Genomic DNA, 17,426 nt, shown 5'->3' on the forward strand with positions numbered 1-17,426 from the left:
CATATCAGTCTTTAACTCACCCACTAGGGAAGTCCAGTGCTGGAATGCTAGGCAATTCCCCCGTGAACAAGAGCGCTATCAGCAACCCCAGACACATGTTTCGGCCTTGTTGGGCCTCCTCAGTGAGGTGAAGCTCTATGCCCTCCTGAGTGGAAGAAATTCCATAGAACAGGGTATTTGACCCGTGTTCAGTCTCAGTAGAGGGGCTCCCACACTCCTTTGTAATTACCTAATTTGTAGCTATGGCTATAAGATATTGCTAATTGTGCAGCCCGTAAGTTGAAACTATTGCCAAGCAAAGTGAAGATAGAACAGAGATGAGATGTGAGGGGTGGGGGGACATTTCCTTTGGGTTTTGTTCAGTTATTCACAGACCTATTGACCACAGAGAGCCATGATAGCCATACAGCCATTGCCACCCACTATCTGCCCCGTCCCACCCAAACCACGCCCACCTCGGATCACTTTTGAGTTCATCAATATGCTTTCCGTGCAGCCTCTGGAAAGGTAATGGCATAATTATAGATATAAACCAGCTAAACCCACTCCTGATGTAATAAAACTGTTTTAACTACGTGTACCTTCAGGCAATTGACTTATTAGTGTGTTTGCTATGCGTCTGTTCTTTGCACCAAATTCCTGTTAAAAACTGTATTTGCAACGCCAACAGTTTTGGCTCTTGCAAAGGCATTAAATGGGCATTTGGCATGCACAGCAATTATATGCCCAGGTAATGTTACCATATCCCAAATGTTATTTTCGCATCTTGCGGCCAGGATACCATAATGGCAGCGCCTTGAAAATACAGTGCCCACCGATGCCTCTAAAAAAGAGGATTGTTTATCCCTGGCTGGATGGATATCACTTGTCACATAGATAACCATGTGGCACAGATGGGGCATAGTGGCTGGCAATGTGTGGCATGCAGAGAAGTCGTGCTCTCTTCAGTGGGGGGAGATGCCCTATTTTAAAAAAATTAAAAAATTAAAACCTCTTCATGTTCCTCCGCACAGGTATTAATTGAAATTCTACTACGACCCACATCCTGAAAGCTTGGCATACTCGAAAGGGGAACTCTGGATATTTCCAGGTGGGCCACTGCACCCTGGTCCTCTTTTGTGTGGTTACCTATTTTATTTTCACATTTTCTCATAGGAAAATGCTCAAAATGTGTCATATTGGGGCACCCGAGTATAGCCATCAACAACAATATTTTCCCCACAAGAAGCAACAATAAGTTACATGAGGTGGACCGGCCACCAGCGGACACAGTGGATTTTGTAAAAGCTGTTAGGACTAAGGCAGTCAGATGGCACCCTCCAGATATCTCCTTATAGAGCAGCAATATTCTACCTTGGTCGCAGTCCTCCCCTTGGTAGCCAGGCGGACACTCTCTCTGGCACTCGCCGGTGATGTGGTGACAGGACACGCCAGCCTGGCAAGAGCATCTATCCTTGCAGCCAGCACCGTAGTAACCGGGCTCACATTCTAGAACAAAATGGCATCCAAGAGGTTAGCATCACATAACAGGATATACGAAATGTGCGCATGCAGTGTACAACTCCCAAATCCAGCCCAGCTGCCAAAACCCCCCGTGCCTTAACACCGCCGATCCTATCTTTAACATGTCACCCTCTTCTAGTGCCAGCTGTGCGATAAACTGATTGCAGTATCGAGGACATTAAAACTACCTGTACCAAGCAACAGGCGCTATGTAAAACAATAAATAATGGTCTGATGCTGACGTCAGAGTTGATATCCCTACACTCAGTGCAATACTAGGAATATAAACCACTTGCCTTGGTTTTCCCAAGGTTTCAACTTCGCCAATGTTTTTTTTTTAAGTGCTGAGAACATTTGCCCCCATGAGAGCTGCACGGAGACCACCAGCTACTGCAGAATGCAAGTTTATCCGCATGGCTAATGGTCATGACACATACTTAATGTATGGCCCCGGGAGCTTTCAAACATGTGTTCCAATGCATTCTCTATTCTTGCTGTGAACAGTGCTCCTATTCTCAGCTTGCTCATTGGCTTAGAGTTAAGCATCTGCCTGCTCCTAGTTCAGCAGATACTGATCAAGACCCTGTGCCCTGGCGCCATCTTGTCTGCGCCCATGCCTGACTTGTTATGTCGCTTCCTGCTGCTGGCTCACTCTCTGACCAATGGGGTGTTATTACTGTGCTTCGCGCTCAGTGTCCAAGAAAGTAACAAAGGGGTAGAAGGGGGGAACCTAAGGCCCGACCATAGGAAACAATGTATGCTGCTACTTTTATTAAACACATTTCGGATTAATTCTGGACACCTGTTGGGTGTAGTAGTACTACTAAATATATTTATTTTGAATGTTACAAAAAAAATCACAAAACATTACAATTAATCAAAAATACACACACTATATGATCAACAATCCAAAATATAAAAAAGAAGGAAAAAAATTAAATAAATACATCTCAAATCAATTTCCACTATAAATAGCAAATTTGGGTGATTTTTGTTTAACTCTTTCACTCCTGGTTACAGGGATTTTCTATTGGAATTAGAGGTCTCTATATGTTCCTAAGGCATTTACCCTAATGTTCTAATCTGGAATTCAAATGTAAAGCTTTTGCTTATCACTTAATGAAAGGCCGTTACTAGGCATTATTCGTTTTGGCAGAAATCTATACTATTACATCGAGAGAAGGTAAATTGGCTTTCTGAAAATCAAACAATGTGTTGGATCAGGGCCGCCGGGATTCGAGCTCGCGATCCATGGTTACAGGGTCCGTTGCGTAGACAGACCTTGTGTCACCCCCCATAGGTTTCCCATGTACAGTGAGCCGTATGAACTTGGTTGCCCTGCAGAGACAGTTCTAATGATGTCTGCAGGGTTTCTCTCATTATCGCTAACTAGCCTGGAAACCATCAGGCGCATTCCCCAAAGCAACCATAAACATATGTAGATGCTAATTCTCACAAAAAAACGAGCAGCACAGATCCTCTGAACAGTAGGACAGGGAGGAGTGGAGTTACTTACAGAATTTTCCAGGGACTCGCAGTTACTCGCCCGAGGCTATCGGGCAAATCCAGCATTACTCACAGAGGAAGCCGCGAAAGGGCTGAAATTGGGATTTTGAGAGAAGCAGCGGTCTAGATTTTCACAGAAAGCCTGAGCGGTTAAACCAGATCTTTCTGGGTTTTTGCATTTGAATGTTTTCGCTCTCACTAAAAAAAAATATAACAATGTTTGCCCATGTATGTCACGAACAACACATATTTCCTCTTGTTGCTAAGCTACTCTGGTGCAACATGTTATCAATACGAAATAGCTTCTACTGGACTTATTGTCTGGACAGTGGAACTCTGGACATTTGTTTAAAACGGTGCTCTGCAAGAATACACTTGCTGCTAGTTGCCTCCTTAAAGAGTTTATTCCTGTCTAATAGTGTTTTAGGGTGCAGTTAACAGACATCCCTCTTTCCAACCCCCTCACTATCCCTCTCTCCTGGTCTAACCTCCTTTCCTTGACCTCCCCTTTCCCCAGTCTCCTCCCCCACACTGTCAGTCTTCTTCTCTGTAATTCGACCGATGAAGCATGTGCCAGTCGCTGCTTTTGTTCCTTCTTCATCCCTCCACCTACCCTTTCTTTGGGCTCTCCTTCTGACTCTGTCCTAACTACCCTCCATCTCTCTATCACAAACACCCTGGATATCCTTGCCCCTGTCATGAGGATCAGCATGAAGCCTTCCCCCAAATACAACTCTTGGTAGGACTGATTTACCCGCTTTGAAACGAAAGTGCAAAGTGGCAAACGCGGAAATGGCAGACTTCTAGCTCATCCCCCGACAAACTGGCCTGCCGTCTACTCCAAAGGCAGTCCCGTCTTTCCATCTGCTCCAAGAAAAGAGCTCATGTCCAAGGTCGCATGTCTGGAGCCACCAATAACACGGCTGAACTCTTTAAAATCTGCAAGGAACTTGCCAATCCTACCGCAGTCTCCTCTTCTCCTCCTTCTTCCCAGGCCTTATGCTCTGCACTGGCCTCCCACTTTTCCTCCATAACTCTTGACATCCTGTCCTCTTTGTTATCTGCTTCACCTCCCACCTTTTCTCACCTCTTTTGGTCCCCCTCCCCAGCCCCCCCGTACTCACCTCCCTCTCCCCCATTGCACCAGATGAGATCTCTGGAGGTGTCCGCTCTATGAAAGTCTCCTCTAAACAGGTGCCCCACTGATCCTCTAAAACCATCAGGGACAACATTGCCACTCTAACCCCAGCCTTGGCTGACCTCTGCAACCACTCTTTTGCCACAGGCTCTTACCCTGAACCCCTCAAGCACTGCCTTGTGCACCCTGTTCTAAAAAAGCTATCTGCTGAACCCTCCTGCCTGGCTAACTATAGTCCTTTATCTATCACCCCTTTCTTGAGCAAGCTCATGGAGAAGCTGATCATCCACCGACTGACCCTCCACACCGCGTTGGCTGGCTGTCTCTATGACCACCAGTCGGGTTTCAGGGCAGCCATAGGCACTGAAACTGCACTCCTGAAAACCCTTGAAGACCTACTCTCTAATCTGGACTCTAATACTCCTTCTGTTCTGATCCTCCTCAATCTTTCCTCTACTTTTGAGTCTGTCAACCACTCCGTCCTCATAAACCATCCCTGTGACACCCTAGGCATCACGGACAGGGCACTGGTGTGGCTTATCTCTTTCCCCTCTAACAGACCCTCTCAAGTGCAAAGGGGTCCTTTTCCCTCCTCCACCTCACTCTCTTCCTGTGGCGTCCCTCAGGGCTCTGTCCTAACGCCATGCCTCTTCTATATCTACCTGGCCCCTCTGGCTCACCTGATATCCACCTACTCCCCTCATTTTCACTGGTACGCAGATGATACACAGCTCTCTTTCTTGCTGCCTTCTCCTCCTCTTCTTCCTCCCTCACACCTGACTGCCTGACAGCCAGTCTGGCATGTTGCTCTGTGCCTCTTCCTCAACCTTCCTCTTTCCTCCCTTCACCCCCTCCAACTAATCCAGAATAGGACTGAAAGACTAATCGTTGGCCTCAAGCCCATGGACTGCATCTTTCCAGCCCTAAAATCTCTCCATTGGCAACCGGTGACTGCAATAATCACATTTAAGACCCTCTGCATCATCCATAAGGCTGTCTGGTGCCTGGGACCTCTCTACATCCAGCTTTATATCTCAAAATACTCCAAGCCAGCGTCCTTCGGTCCTCTGGCACTAGCGCTCTGCAGGTCAAACGTTTCTCCAAGTAGAGAGTGGGAGGTAGATGCCTCTACTCAGCTGATATTCTTAAGCTCTGGAAACTGCTCAATATCTTTCTTTTCTGCTCTTCCTTACCTCTCCCCTTCCAGTGCTAAACTCTCCATCTTCCGCTGCAACTGGGGCCTGGTCCCTTCAGAGTCATATAAGGGCCAGACCATCCCCTCCACCCCCACCAGTCCTCCACCAGCATCCTCTTCCACCACCCCCACCAGCATCCTCTTCCACCACCCCCACCAGCATCCTCTTCTAGCACTTTAGCACGTGCCCTTGGGCTCCCCTTCCCTTGATCCCAATAGGGCCTATTTTAATAATCTCAGACGGATGAGTGGTTTAGATGATAGAGTAAATCGGTGACCGGTCTGTTAAACAAAGATATCTCCAGCAATCCCGCAACCCACTGAGTTATCTATCCTGCCAGTCCACTGTTTAAACTGCTATTATGATCAGACACTTGACCATCTTCTTCCCGTAGTAGGTGGCTAATGGTGCAGATAAGCTGAGAGGAGTCTGCACCAGTGATGCCATCAACAAAACTCTGACCACACGATGGCATAATTACATGGGGACAACACAAAATACAAAAGTAACACTTTTCCAATTATCAAAAGAAAACGTGGGGAAAGAGGTCATTCTAATATGCTCCCCAACAATGTTCTGTCTAATGAGCTTGCCTTTTTATGCAGAACCTACTGCACATTTTAGAACTACTCACTTGTCTGACATCTGTTGCCATGGTAACCTGCTTTGCACACGCACGTTCCCTCCTTTTTTTCACACTCCTGTGTGTTCTGCTGGATGCACTGGCATTCTTCGGAGCAGCCAGGCCCATAGGCCCACTTTGGGCATGCTGGGGTTGAAAAGAGTTGAGAGAAAGAGAAAGAGATGTAGTCAGCAAGTACCTAAGAAGCATTTCGGAGTCTGCATGTTTTTATTTTTATTTTGTTCATTTCTGGGGCGCCATAGCCCACAGGCATCAGGGTGCACAAGTAGACAGAGACAAGTCAGGACAAAAATAGGACAGCCATAATTATTCAAAGAGAAAGGTTTTCAGGTTTTTTCTGAAAATACTGTGTTTTCCTGCGGTTCGGATAGATGTGGGTAGATTATTCCAGGCACTTGCAGCTCTGAAAGGAAAAGATCTCCCTTTTCCCTGGACTCATTTGGCCCGAGGAATGGTGAGGCTTGATCTGAGAGACCTGTTAGGTATATATCGTGTCACAGTGGATTTCAAGAATTCCGGTGCCTTCCCATATATGCACTTGTGGGTTAAAGATAGTTGTTTGAATTGAATTCTTTTTTCCACTGGCAGCTAGTGAAGTTTCCTTCGGTAGTTGGAAATGTAAGTCTTTGAGGTAAATTCCTTTTACTTAGGTTTGTGTCACAGATACCCAACAGGTGCATAGGGAAATTGACTTCCTGGCTCCCCCAACCCAGGTAGCCAGCTCAGAAACTCAAAGAAACATTGGGGAGAACACTCTATTAAGGCTAGAAGGATGCCACACCTCTACCTGCTTTACAACACACTATACTCAGCACAGGGAGGGCAGAGTAGTGATGATACTACAGAATTCAAAACTGGAAAAAGGTATGGAAAGTGCACTAGCTGCAGTGCACTGCCATCGAAGATGCCCTCGTAGGGTCAGAACCAAACAGCGTAGGCACCACAGAGGTTCAGGGCTCTCTATCTTGGTATGTAGGGTACATGTCCCTGAAACACACACAAACACACACAAGGAACTCTCACAACATCTCACGAGCAAGACAGAGGCACAGCTGCACCCAACCCAAGATTGCGCAAGGAAACAGCTGGACCAAAAGCAAAGCACTCACATGCACCTGCAATCCCACCGTGCACATACACTGCGACATAGAAGACACAGGGGAAGACAGATAAAACCAAAAACAGCAAAGCCACTTGTCACGGAGGATATCATTCTGTCCTGATCTGGCAATTATTAAAAAAAAAGCTCCAAACACATGCCACTTGTCACAGAGGGCACCACTCCGCCCTCAAACAGCTTTTATACATCAAATGTTACGTGTCACAAGGTTACAATTCTATCCTCAACTCGAATTTATACATCAAATGTCACGTGTCACAAAGGATACCATTCTCTCCTGATGCAGCATTTATACATCAAATGTCACATTTCACAGAGGACACAATTCCACCTTCATCCGTATTTATGCAAACACGTCACACGCATGCGACTTGTCACCCAAAAAAACATTCCGTCCTCATCCGGCATTTTTACAACTGCATTGGATGACCAGACATCCAGGTTTTCCTGGGACAGTCCTGGGAATTCGCCCACCGTGAAATGGTCCCGATAGTTTTCTAATTTAATAAACCCTGTCCGGGATTGGATGGGTGGGTGGGTACAGTTCCAGTTTTTGCCAGGAACCGATTCAGAAATCCCAAAATCGTTGGCCTGGTGCAATTCTTCCTGCGCGTGAAGGTTTTTCGCACACCCATTTCCTCCTCCTTCCTCTCCCTAGCCACTCTCCTCCACTGTTAGCAGTGTGCCTGTGAACAACCCCCCCTCCCTTAACCGCTCCCCAGCCAGCGAAATAAAAGCGACAGTTTTGTCCGAGTACTGTTTGTGTTTACTGTAGTCCCACTTCTATGTCTATGGTATGTCCTGTTTTATTTTATTTTTTAATCTGGTCACCCTACAAATGTATCAAAAATAATTCCACCAGTCTGTCCTCATCCGGCGTTCGCCCATGCACCTGACTATGGGTATCTCCGTACACCCTGTGACATAGCAGAAAGTGCACTATTATTCCAAACCTGGATGGTACAAACATGTAAAGTGTGGAAAGTATGACAAATGTAGGGGAGGAATGGCCGCGAGGCCCTCCTCACCTACAGCTTCCTCCCCAGGTGAGGACCATGACTCGGTGGGCGCCCCCTCGTGCCACCCGGGCCCAGGTGGAGGAGGGTTCACCCGCCGACGACATTGCCCACCCGTACCCTGTCCTTGCATTTACCAAAAATTAAGTTAGGCCTAGACGCCATCTTGCCTAGCAAACATGGTGTGAGTTCAGCACACTGTAACGAGGCCCCCACCTTTGGAGAGCCTTTCATGCATCTCTGCCGCCTCAGCAGCCCTGGCAGATCCGCTGCGAGCGCGTTCCCATGAGAAAGTCGGAGATGAGCTAAACCCGAGATGCCAACACGGCAACATTATATTAGTCACAATGTAATAGTGCACCCCGTATGACCCAGACCGCAAGGCCGGGGTAACGGGGAAAAAAGCTGAAGCATCACTATCTGAAGAAGGTAGAAAACAATTCAAGTATTGGTATTAATGAACTACCTCTGTTTAAAATGTGAATAAACTATAAAAATGTAACGTTATATGATATCCCTCCAGGTCTGGACTAATGCTGCTATAACCACGGAGAAAGATGTTGACCAAACATGTAACCTCTATCTGTAAAAGTGTTTTTCAATAGTATGTAGAAATTTGAACTCATATATGTTGTCTGAATCACCCAAAGCGGCGAGCATCAATCTCTGTAGGCCATAACCTAGATATCCCTCGTATAACGTTTAATGTACATACAATACGCACACAATGTAGTAAACATAATGTTAGGTAATGAAAAGGTACCGGAACCGACTGTATTAAAGAAATGTGTAACGAAATTGAAATATATATATGTGTCTAAATAACGTCAAAATAAGGCAGAACAGTATAAAACTTCTGCATTCACTGATCAGCAACGCACGAGGAAAATACCTTTGTGAGTATATGCAAGGCCATTCCCTCTCCCACCCCACCAAGCCTGCCAGATAAAAAAGCTAAGACTTGTGCCGCGCTCCCTCACCTCCCCCAACCAAGCTGGCGTTACTTCAGAGAGTCAGAGGCCCCGGCGCCGCAACCAAGGCCACAGCCCGCCACCTGTGTTATTTACAGCACGGTAATAAACCCACGGCTGAACCCACTGATCTACCAGCACCCTCTCATAAATCCCACGAACCCCCCAAGAATCCTGACCCCGCGCAAGGACGACCCCCATCATTGGGACAAGACACAGAGACCCATCTATATAATAACTTCTAACGCAGCAGACAGACATGTATCATTCGGCCCAGGCCCCAGAGCCCCGTCCCGCGACCTAAAATACCGGTCAATAGGACACAGGTAAATCTCACCCCAACCGACAACCACCAGACCTCTCTCGAGGTGCATTCCTCATGTGTTGTGTTTATTTTATAAGATAAGCTATTGAAGCGATTTATTAATGAACTTAAATGTCGTTTTCTGAATAACTACAGTGTGCATGGCCTAGGGCAAATGAGACAGGAAAGGTATTCGTCATTGTCACAGGCTGCCCCAGCACATCAACACCGCGCAGATGACCTCAAGCCGGCCTGCCAGGCCCAACCCAACCCACGAGGCTGACCAGTGACGTCGTCACGCCAAGACCAACCCCGCTGCAGCAACACCTATAGTTAGTCGACGCCACCCAATCCCAATTAACTTGTGCCCCCTATAGTGTTTAGGTGTTGATGACGTTTTTTGTATTAGAAATACGCCTGTCTTTGCTATTGTCAGGCAGAGCGCTCTCGTAGGTTGCAGAGTTCTTTGCATGCCTTATTTTTGGATAAACTCCCACTTACGCTCACCCGCACTCTGTCTTGGCCTTATTCCCACTACGGGAGAGTCCCTTATTGTCTCTCATTGCGGGGAGGATCGTGCTGATTTGGGGGCGCTTCCTTTCAGTGGTGACCCCGATAGCGTGATATCTCCAAATTATTTTTCCTAACTCCTTCTTAACGACCCCCTTGTGGCACGAGAATCTCCGGTCGAGAAGGGATACGCACGGTTAGCCGTCTCCGGGAGGCCGCCCGCCAACGGCGACCGGCACAATAAGAAGTGTGCACTCAATGAGAAAGGGTACGGGATCCCGATTGGAAAAAAATCCCCTTTGAGTGCCGCTCGCCGGAGCCAGGGGCTGACCGTTGAGTTACCGGTGACGCCGCCTGGACGGACCCAGTTTCGGAGAGTATCGGTTCAAGACGGGCACGTGAGTACCGAGTGCGAGTGATCGTCAAGGGGAAAAGAAGGGGAATTGGGAATAAAAGAACGGGGAAAGGTAGAGGGGGAGAATTGCGGAGGTCTACTAAAGACGGGTCTTGAAACTTTCTTTATTCTTTCTTTGCATATGGCCATTAGGAGTAAGAAATAAGTGACGTGGTAGAAGTGACGGAAACCTAGCTCCGAAAGGGGGTGGAAGGCGGCGCCGCATAGTGCTATCTAGACTAGTACTGGGAATATATGAAGAAGTGAGAAATAAGTTATTGGTGTCTAGCAAAAGGAGACACCGGGAATATTTTTTAGTGATTGTGCTTTCTCTCTATTTCTTTTTTTCCATTTCCACGGGGTAGGGGGTGAAAATGAGAAGGGTATAAAGTAGTTAGAACATCTTAAAAAGTGGGGACTCAGTAGTGGCACGTACAGACGTGAACACAGTAACCTTAGCAGGAAAAAAGGGACAGCTGGCTAGGAAGGAAAGGGAGGAAAAAGACAAAAGTGTGAGTGGAAAGCATTGTGAAGGGTGCGCGCACCGTACGAGTGTTGGAGACGAACGGGTGGCCGAGAGGTGGTGCCAGAGAGTGTGGCCATAACCATTACTTGATCAATTGCAAGTGAGATTACATAAGAGTGCCTGGGAATGGGAAGGAGATGAGATATGGTGAGTGAGAAGAGATTTGCACAGTGAATAACAGTGGGTGATAATTTTGAGAGGTCCGCTCTTGTCTGTGCCATAAAGGTATACATACGCATATCTACACCTAATCAAAAGTAACGAAGGCGAACGCGGTAGCGCTAGCGATTTAGAGGATGGGGGCTGAAACTCCCTTGTCACACATTTGTAAGAGCTTGCCGGGATATGCTGAACGCATAAATAAATATCATGATCAATGGTTAACAGAATTGAAAGGGGAGGGGTTGCCCCAGATTTGGCCAGAAGGAGGGTCTTTTGACAAAAGCGTTCTTGATATGGTATGTACATGTATTCGCCTCAAGTATAAGGGGAAACAATGGCAGAATAGGAAGGAGATATTAGACCTCTGGAGATTGTTTGAGGAAGTACCCCCACCCAAAGCTCCAACACCAAATATTGATTTACCTTCCACCACAGATAATCCACTAATGATCCCGCGAGAGGAAAAGGAACAGCTAAGTACAGAACAACCGGCGGAGGTGATTAAGTTGTACCCAATATTACCTAAACCAGCCCCTGCAGCAGGATATAGTGACCCGATTTATGTGCCTCCCCCTTCGACCAGCACGCCACAAAGACCAACTGCACCCCCACCATACGAAAACACCAGAGAGCGCGCCCAGGGAGGCACACAGAGGGTGGATATAGAGAAGTTAACGAGTGACTTAGAGTCGAGGCTTACAGTGGCAAGAGATGAACTCTCAAGAATAAAAGACATATGTGAACGCACAGCATGCGCCCCCACGCAATCTGGACGCACGTCTAGAGCGTCGAGCGAAAATAGACAAATTGAGGAGGGATGGAAAAAGGGGGAAATACTGTTCAGAATTGAGGAAGAACCGACCAGAATAATAGAAGTGGGGACAGCAGAAGGAAGTATTGGTGACGTCTCACGAGAGAGAGGGATCAGAGAGGATTTGTTATGTGATGTCAGAGGAGGGGGGGATGAGAGTGATAGATTGAGCATGGCAGGAGGAGGAGAAGGCGAGGAGCTAGATGGTGCATGTTCACTGGGGACTATAGAAGATGAATGGATGGGACGACTAAGAAATAGGGTGGGGAAGATGGCGTCATTGGAGTCAGCAGTGACTAAGGAAAAGGAAGCTGCAACGGCAAAAGGGAAATTACAACTCCCATTACTCCACAGGGGGGGCGGGAGGCCAAACTATATACCGTGGGCTCAGATGGACAAGGCTAATTTAATGAAATTACTACCACAGCTGTCAGGAGGGGCAAGCAAGTGGATATATGCATTTGAGAAACATACCGCTGGTATACCGCTGGCAGTAGGCGATGTGAAGAGCCTACTAGTGTCCGCAGTAGGGGACCAGGCAGACAGAGTATGGGCTAAAGCGGGTTTTCCAGCTGTAACTTTAGAGTGTGATCGCCATGATGGGGCTTCTTTTAACACCGTGCGAGCAAGGGTGTGGGACGCACTGCGGGAAACCTTCCCAGATACCCCTGATTTGCAGTCAGTAATGCAATGTACCATGAATGACGGGGAGGACGCTATGGATTACATTCTCCGGGTGCAGGAGCTGTGGAGAGCGGAAACGGGTACGCCCTGGCACCAATCCACATCTCTATTTTATTTCATCATTAAGAGAGGGCTCCCAAAGGAAGTGCAAAAGGCACTAGATAAAATAGCAGGCGTTGAGGCAAAAGGTTGGCCGGAGATCCAAAGCATAATAGTACACCATTGTAAACGGATCAAAGAAAGAGAGAGGGAAGTAGCACAGAAAAGGTTGGCGGACGAGGCGAAGTTGGTGCAATCAAAATTGGTGAAGGTCGCAGCAGCGGTAGCGGGACTCCCACTCATACGGGAGGGAGAGGAAGGAGAGGAGGGGCAAATAGCAATACAAGGAAGAATAGCAGCGAATTGGGCAGGACAAGGGCAACGACAGTGGACAGAGCAGGAGCAGAACGGAGGTCCAACGTGGCAAGAGTGGGCCCCAAGAGGGGGAAGAGGTGGGTACAGGGGTCGAAGAGGAGGACAAGGGTATGGAGGAATGGGAGGAAATGGGTGGCAGGGTCCCAGAGGTCCACAGGGGAGCTGTTGGAATTGTGGGAGATGGGGGCATTACTCAAGAGAATGCAGGAGCAGACAAAACAACGGTTTCCAAGAGATAGAACAGTACGGACACCCCCATCCAGGAAGCCCCTACGGCCTCCCCATGGGACAATACCAGCAACCAGACAATGTAGTACAAAGAAGTAACGCACAACTACACGGACATCAGTACCGAACACAAACCAGCCCACAGAATAATGACAATGTGCACTACACGCCTGGTAACACTTTCGCCACAGTAGCTAATGGGGCACCCGCCCCCGCACCTTACAGTGGAGTGTCAGTTGTTTCGGGGAACATTTTCGATCAGGGGGGGGCAATGAGACACCCCGCATAGGACAGCCCACAGAGAGCACTTGCGTGTCCAGTACTGTCTACGACCCACAATGCATCAGAGGAACCATTGATAGGAGCGCAGATAGGAGACAAGCAATTCATATTCATGGTGGATTCGGGAGCGGAGAAATCATGCATTAGAGAGGGCCGGTTCCCGTTATCTAATAGAACGTTAGAGACGCAGGGGTTCTCTGGGGCTGTAATTGAAGTTTCTTACACAGAGGTATTGGATGTGACAGTAGGGGGTAAAACAGTGAAAGCACCCTTACTGTACTATGAAAACTCTCCCATCAACTTACTGGGGAGAGATCTCTTAAGCAAACTAAATATGACAATATCATTCACAGGGAGCGGCATCGTATGTTCAACGCCAGGCATATGCCCCCTCCGTATATTAGCAGTAATACACGGCCACACAACCATGAAAGAGATCAGAGGGGTACCAAGAAATGAGGAGATGTTTGTTGAAGGTATGAGAACATTGGCTCTCATAGTACCAGAACTAAAAAGGGTGGAGTGGAGGATCCCAGCAGAATTCCTTTTTCGTCCCATAGCAAGCCCTGACACTGCTCTTGGGGCAGTACTATCGTTGGATTTGCATGCAATACATGTATCAACAAACAGAATATGTGTGATTGGTATTGACATGGAAGGATGCGAGTGGCGGACAGTATTGTGTACAAATGCAAATATCCCGCTGAGAGAGCTCTCGGACGAGGAGCTATTTTCTGACACTGAGGGAGATGGTGAAATAGTGATGGAACTAGCAATGCCCTGCGACATTGTAGTTACAGCCAGAAAAACTAAGGTTGAATTAATGGCGGTAGTAGGAGCACCGCACACATTTTTTGATGAGGACATGAGTTCAGTACCCACTAACTTATGGACTAATGGCCCCCACGATGTAGGGTTGCTGCATGAAGTTCAGCCTGTGGTGATAAAATTAAAACAGGGAGCAATACTACCCCGGGTGAAACAATATCCACTGTCGCGGGAAGCAGAAGAAGGGATCAGAGAGACAATAGATGCACTGCTAGCACAGGGTATAATAGTGCCCTCAAACTCCCCATGCAACACATGCATTTACCCAATCAAAAAGGCGAAGGGGGGTTCATGGAGGATGATACAAGATTTACGCCCACTGAACGATGTGGTAATGAAGGAGTTCCCTTTAGTCCCGAACCCGGCGACAATACTGTGCAACATTCCAAAAGTAGCATCACACTTCACAGTAATTGACTTAAAAAATGCATTTTTCTCGATTCCCTTAGCGGAAGAGAGCAGGTACTTGACAGCATTTACATTGGGAGGAAGGAGGTTCGAACACTGCAGACTACCACAAGGATATTGCGAGAGCCCAAGCATATTTAACAGGGTACTACATGAAGATCTGGGGAATTTGTCTGTAGAAAGCACAGTGATTCAGTACGTTGATGATTTATTGGTTTGTGCACAGGCTGAGGAAGAGTGCCGACAGGACTCGATAACACTCTTGACATTATTGGCCAATAAAGGGTACAAGGTGGACAAGGGGAAGTTACAGTACTGTCTGACAGAGGTCCTATACTTGGGTCAGCTGATATCAAAGGATGGCAAGCGAATTATACCAGACAGGGCACAGGCGATTAGAACAATTGGAGAGCCCAAAACAGTAAAAGAGATGCAGAAATTTCTGGGTATGTGTAACTATTGCCGAGCATGGATATTGGACTATGCGGCATACACAAGGCCCTTGTTACAGGCACTGAAAGAAGCACAACAAGAACACAAACACATAGAATGGACAGAGGAGATGAACACAGCATTTAACTCACTAAAAGAGCTGATATCAAGCGCTCCAGTACTAGCAAATCCAGATTATGGGCGCGAATTCTTCTTATTTTCACACTGCAAAGGAACACTGATGACAGCAGTATTGACACAGAAAACATCTTTAGGGCACAAACCACTTGCTTACTATAGCGGCACCCTAGACGCAGTAATGCAAGGTCATTTCGCGTGCGAGCAATCTCTAGCTGCAGCCACGTTCGCAATTGAAAAAAGTGCCACGATAGTGATGGGCTGCCCGGTGACACTGTTTGTGGAACACTCACTTTTTGCAATATTAGAGCGAACAAAGAGCACATTGACAACACAACGCGCCACAGCATATGAGATAATACTGTCCAGCGCTAACATCCATATAGTAAGATGTAAAACAGTGAACCCAGCCACATTCATCACAGAGGCATGCACCGTAGAGGACATGCAAAACCACAACTGCGCCACGTACACAGGTGACGAAAGTAAGGATCAAGTGATTTTTGAAAATGCCCTGACCGAGGGTGAGGTGTATTTTGTGGACGGGTCAGCATCAATAGACATGGAGACAGGAGAAAAGCATGTGGGTATGGCAGTGGTACGATTAGAGGAAGATGAATATGAGATACTAGTACAACACCGCCTCCCATCACACTATTCAGCGCAAGCAGCAGAACTAATAGCGCTAATAGAAGCATTGCGTGCCGCCAAGGGGTGCGCAGTGACCATATATACAGACTCAGCATACATGACAACAACAGTTCACGGTGGGTTGGCCCGGTGGGGGCGGAGAGGGTTTCGGCGAGCAGACGGAACGCCAGTCCAGCATGCAGAATTATTGAAAGAACTGATTGAGGCCCTGCAAGACCCCACGGCAGTGGCCATCGTAAAATGTCAAGCTCATACCACAAATACAGATTTTATATCTTTGGGGAACGCGGCAGCAGACGCCGCTGCCAAAGCAGCTTCATATTTACAAAAAGGTGAAATAGGAGAGTACATGTTGCACCACACAGTAAGCCAAGAGGTCCCCACAGGATACAACATGATGTCCACACAGGAGATAATAGAGCTGCAAGAGGGAGCTAGTGCAGAGGAAAAATTGCTGTGGACTAAGAGAGGATGCAGCAAATCACCGACTGATTTATTGTGGCGACAAGAGAGTTCAGGAAAAGTGGTAATGCCAATTACGCTGCTAGAAATAGCATTTCAACAACTACACTTTCCCGCACACAACACAAAGAAACACATAATGGCAGAGATACAAGAAGATTGGTTTGCACCTTGCCTCCAGGAACACGTCACAAGGTTAGCTCTAGAATGCATGACATGTCAAATTTACAACTCAGGTATGACATTGCGTACACTAAGGGGTACGATACCAAAACCAAGTGGCCCATTCAGAGAGCTCCACATTGATTATGTAGACATGGGAGAAAGGTGTAACGGGGCTCGGTACATGATTGTGGTTGTATGTCCATTTTCGAGGTGGGTGGAGGCAGGCCCATGTGCCCGCCCTGACGCGAAGGGCGCCGCGAAGTTCCTAGTGCGGGAAGTGTTTCCGCGCTGGGGAATTTGCGACGTTATTCGCTCAGATAACGGGACGCATTTTGTTAATGAATTATTTAAAGAAGTGACTACATTATTGGGAATAAAGCACAAATTATGTTCGATTTATCATCCTCAAAGTAATGGCGTTGTGGAAAAGATAAATGGCCTGTTAAAAAGCAGATTATCAAAACTTTGTTTTTCCCTTAAAAAGACTTGGATGTACTGCCTGCCTTTAGCCTTGTTTGAACTACGAAACCAGCCAAGTAAGGACCACCATTTGTCCCCGCACGAGATCGTCACGGGAAGAAGAATGCACACAGCGCATTCGCCTCTCCGTGAGCGTTCTGATGCACACAGAAGCGCAGCTATATTGGGGGAGGAGTTCACAGAATACCTGCGAAAACTGACGCGGGCAGCGCGCGTAATTGCAAAGCAACTAGCCCCCCCCTCGACAAGAGAGGAGGGGAACGCGACTGAACCAAACAGGTTGCCTGAAAAACCACTACAGCTAATGCCTGGTGACCTTATATATGTCAGAAGTTTTGTGCGGAGGTGGAATGCACCACGTTTCCATGGCCCCTATGAGGTAGTGTTTTGCACGCCCACAGCAGTAAAGGTGAAGGGCCTGCGATATTGGGTGCATTTGACAGACGTACGTAAA

At 47.4% G+C, this 17,426-nt stretch overlaps 1 protein-coding gene across 2 annotated transcripts in view; it reads right to left on the bottom strand.

Annotated features, from left to right (window-relative positions):
• Nucleotides 1–17,426, bottom strand: part of MEGF6 (multiple EGF like domains 6) — a 1,562,146-nt gene that overhangs the window by 128,727 nt on the left and 1,415,993 nt on the right. For both annotated transcript variants that reach the window (XM_069610227.1, XM_069610228.1), the window contains 2 exons: nt 5,978–6,112; nt 1,354–1,488 (listed from right to left, as the gene is read on the bottom strand). In XM_069610227.1, the coding sequence (XP_069466328.1) occupies nt 1,354–1,488; nt 5,978–6,112 (270 nt within the window). The remainder of the gene's footprint in view (nt 1–1,353; nt 1,489–5,977; nt 6,113–17,426) is intronic.

This window comes from Ambystoma mexicanum, chromosome 8 (genome assembly GCF_040938575.1).
Source record: "Ambystoma mexicanum isolate Mex_15411 chromosome 8, UKY_AmexF1_1, whole genome shotgun sequence".
Classification (NCBI taxonomy): domain Eukaryota; kingdom Metazoa; phylum Chordata; class Amphibia; order Caudata; family Ambystomatidae; genus Ambystoma; species Ambystoma mexicanum.